Source organism: Triticum urartu, chromosome 2 (genome assembly GCF_003073215.2).
Source record: "Triticum urartu cultivar G1812 chromosome 2, Tu2.1, whole genome shotgun sequence".
NCBI lineage: Eukaryota > Viridiplantae > Streptophyta > Magnoliopsida > Poales > Poaceae > Triticum > Triticum urartu.
In genome coordinates this window covers 663506390-663509497 of record NC_053023.1, presented here as the reverse complement: position 1 = coordinate 663509497, position 3108 = coordinate 663506390, and the positions used below count along the sequence as shown (strand labels likewise).

At 52.1% G+C, this 3108-nt stretch overlaps 1 protein-coding gene across 1 annotated transcript; it reads right to left on the bottom strand.

The window, feature by feature from the left end:
• Positions 1 to 1019: 1019 nt before the first annotated feature.
• On the bottom strand, positions 1020 to 1358 carry LOC125533938. The gene has a single exon (XM_048697262.1). It carries the CDS (start codon positions 1326 to 1328, stop codon positions 1098 to 1100), a length of 231 nt encoding a protein of 76 aa, XP_048553219.1. The 5' UTR covers positions 1329 to 1358; the 3' UTR covers positions 1020 to 1097.
• Between the last annotated feature and the right edge of the window lie 1750 nt (positions 1359 to 3108).

Below are 3108 nucleotides of genomic sequence, written 5' to 3'. Positions count from 1 at the left end.
AATTTTTTGAAACCTTAAATGTGATTTAAAAAAAATAAGGTCCTCCAATACACCCGGGTTCTAAAAATCTACTCTCCCATGTAGCTCCTTTTTCTCTACCTACCCGTCCCCTCTCCAGCTGGTGTGGACAGGTAGCTCGCCGCCGACTCGTCTCGTTTTGCGTCTGTGGCGAACGGGCGATCTCGGACTGGACATAGACTAAATGCGGCGCATCGCATGGCTTGCACGCACAAACCTTCCCCTTTTGGAGGATAATCGTAGTTAATCCCCGAGCGCATCTTTGTGCCGGCCCGTGAGCCGGAGCAATCCAGAGATCAGATCACGGCAGACGGCACTCTCTACCGTGGCAACTAATATCGACCTAATGCCCTAGTGCACGTACCGGTCGTTTGCGGGTTCAGATTGGCCGGGCGGTTAGGTGCAGCCATGCAGATCGACGCGCCCGTCCGCCCGTCGAATCGAGGGGATTTTACTCGTACCTCGTACGTGATATGCCCGCGAAAGGAACAGGTAACCAACGGACGGACGGCCGGCCAGCTGCTGTGGCTTGTGGGAGCATGCAGACCGGCCAAAGCCTGGCGTCACCGTCGATCTGTGGCTGCTACTACTGTAGTGATCGGCACAATACATGCGGTGACAGTGATTGTGTAGCCGCTACTACTGTGCATCACTATGGTGATCGAGGCTCGGGGCTCGGGGGATCGATCGATCGAGACGGGCCAATGTACTTTTGCGTATCTGCTTGTCCATGATGGTCCCATCAGTACGTTAATTACCATCTTAATGAAAGAAGCGCATTACCAATACTGGCCGGTGCATTAACGCAGGAGTACAGCAGAGTGCCAGTTTTCCAGCGCTCCACGTGATGCGCGCCCACCAAATTAGCTACGATTATCATTTGTGTACTGAAGAACTGGAACTAACACAGAATCACCATTACATTACATTAGCCAGGCTAGCAAGCTACTCTAGGGCCGTAACCACGGCCAAGAAGAACAACAAAAGAACTCGGGACGATTAACTGATTGGCCTCGCACGTCGCTAGCCGACCGATCGACGGATGAATAGATCAGTACCGGAAGAAGCTTGAGGAGCTACTAGCTGTAGACGGTGACGAGGCGGCGGAAGCACCGGGTGCAGGAGTACTTGCGCTTGCTCTTGAGGCACAGCGGGAGGCAGAGGATGCGCCGCTCGCTCTCCACGTCCGTGGCCACCACGGGGCCGCCGCAGGACGGGCACGCGCCGGGCGCCTTACCCGTGCCCACCACCCGCTCCACCTTCGTCCCGCAGATCATCTTCACAGCTCCGCCCACACCCATTGCTGCCATCGATAGATCCACGATCCCCTCGGCCGCAAGAAACGAGAGGAGGAAGAAGGGGGGATCGGAGGAGGGAGGTGGGATTTTGGCTTTGGAAAGTCTGGGGATTTTGACTGGCCGGTGCCGGCGATGGCATGGCAGGCCCCATGGCAGGCCCCGGAGGGGACGAGGGCGCAGGCAGGACCACAAGTTCAAAATCATGCCCACAAGTTCATCCAACCAAGTTCAAAATGTAAATCAACTTCAATACACAAATGAAAGACACATCATTTCTCGTCCTCGTCCTCATCTTCGGAAGCCGATTCTTCCGCCTCCGAAGATGAATCTTCCTCCCTCTCCTCATCGCGCACCGCATCACATGAAGCTCCGACGGTGTTGGCAAGATCTTCAACGGCATTTTCATGAGAATGTGTGCGAGGAGGCACATGGAAAGACATTCCGCCCATGGTGACCGGAGGTGCACCCATGCCTCCCATGAGAGAAGCAAAACCCATGCCTCCCATGGTGGCCATAGCGTCGGGGGGTGCTCCAAAGCCAGCCATGCCTCCCATTGCACCTCCCACGGTACCTCCGAAGCCACCCAATGCCACCGCCACCCATGGCGCCGAGGCCACCGCCACCCATTGCGCCAATCATGGCTCTTTTTTGGATCAAGACTTCTTCACGGGCAAGATTGACATACTCCTTTTTCACCTCATTGAGGATAGATGTGTCCAAGAAGAACAATGCTTCTCCCATTCCAACAATCTTGTTTGCTCCTCATTGCTCACCTTCCTCTCCTCCAAAGCCACCTTCCTCTCCTCGGCTGCCACCCTCCTCTTCTCGGCCGCCACCCTCCTCTCCTCGGCCGCGGCATCTTGGTTCCTTGCCATTTTCCTCACCTCGTTGGCTTTTTTTTGCCTTCACAATAGCTTCCATAGCATTTTTTAGCTCATCATCTCCTTTCCTATTCTTCTTTTCGGTTTTGTCTTTCTTGCACTCATCCGGTCGCTTTAGCTTCAAGTATGAAACCCAGTTGGGTGTGGGGCTTCTCTTGCCGTCACTTGATGCATCATCCTCATCATCCTCGTCATCATCCAACTTAATTGTTCGCTTCCGTTTGTTGCTCAAATGCAAATCATCCAAATCTTCACGCTTCTTCCATTTCTCATCATCCTTCAACACTTCATAGCAATGAGGCAAAGTAAATATCCTTCCTTTCTTGATCTTCCCCTTCTTGGTTTTCCTCTCCTCTTCTTTGAACAAATTTTGTGCAATGTTGTACTACATGAAAACAAAGCAAATTAGCACCAACAACAAGTATGATGAACATGTATGATGAACATGTATGAAATGCCACTTACTCTATCGTCCTCATTTGTGCCATTTGGGTTCAACTTGTCAACCTCCTTTTGACAGGCCGCCCACCTTTGACAATCCGAGCTGATTGTCGACCACCGGGACCAAAGTGATCGGTCGAAGCGGTCAATTCCACTCACGTTGCGAACATCAAAGTGTTCCTTCATCCGAAGCCAATAAGCATGTCTACTTTGATCACCTCCAACGGATGGATCCCTCGACACTTGCAACCAAGTATTGCATAGTAAGATGTCATCGGCGTTGGTGTAATTGCCCGCTCTTCCTTTCGGTGTGTCGACAATGCCATCACCCTCCTCGTCCACCTCGAACTCATGGATTTCGAAATGCATGTCATTGGTTTGAGACCAATGCGAATTGTTGGAGCCAACACCCATCGTTGACAGTATGCATCATCATTGAGACTGCAAAGTTTTTTGAACAATGCAAATAA

What these genes read in the sequence shown, in the direction of transcription:
- LOC125533938 (XM_048697262.1), bottom strand. Translation starts at nt 1,328, where the DNA reads ATGGCAGCAATGGGTGTGGGCGGAGCTGTGAAGATGATCTGCGGGACG.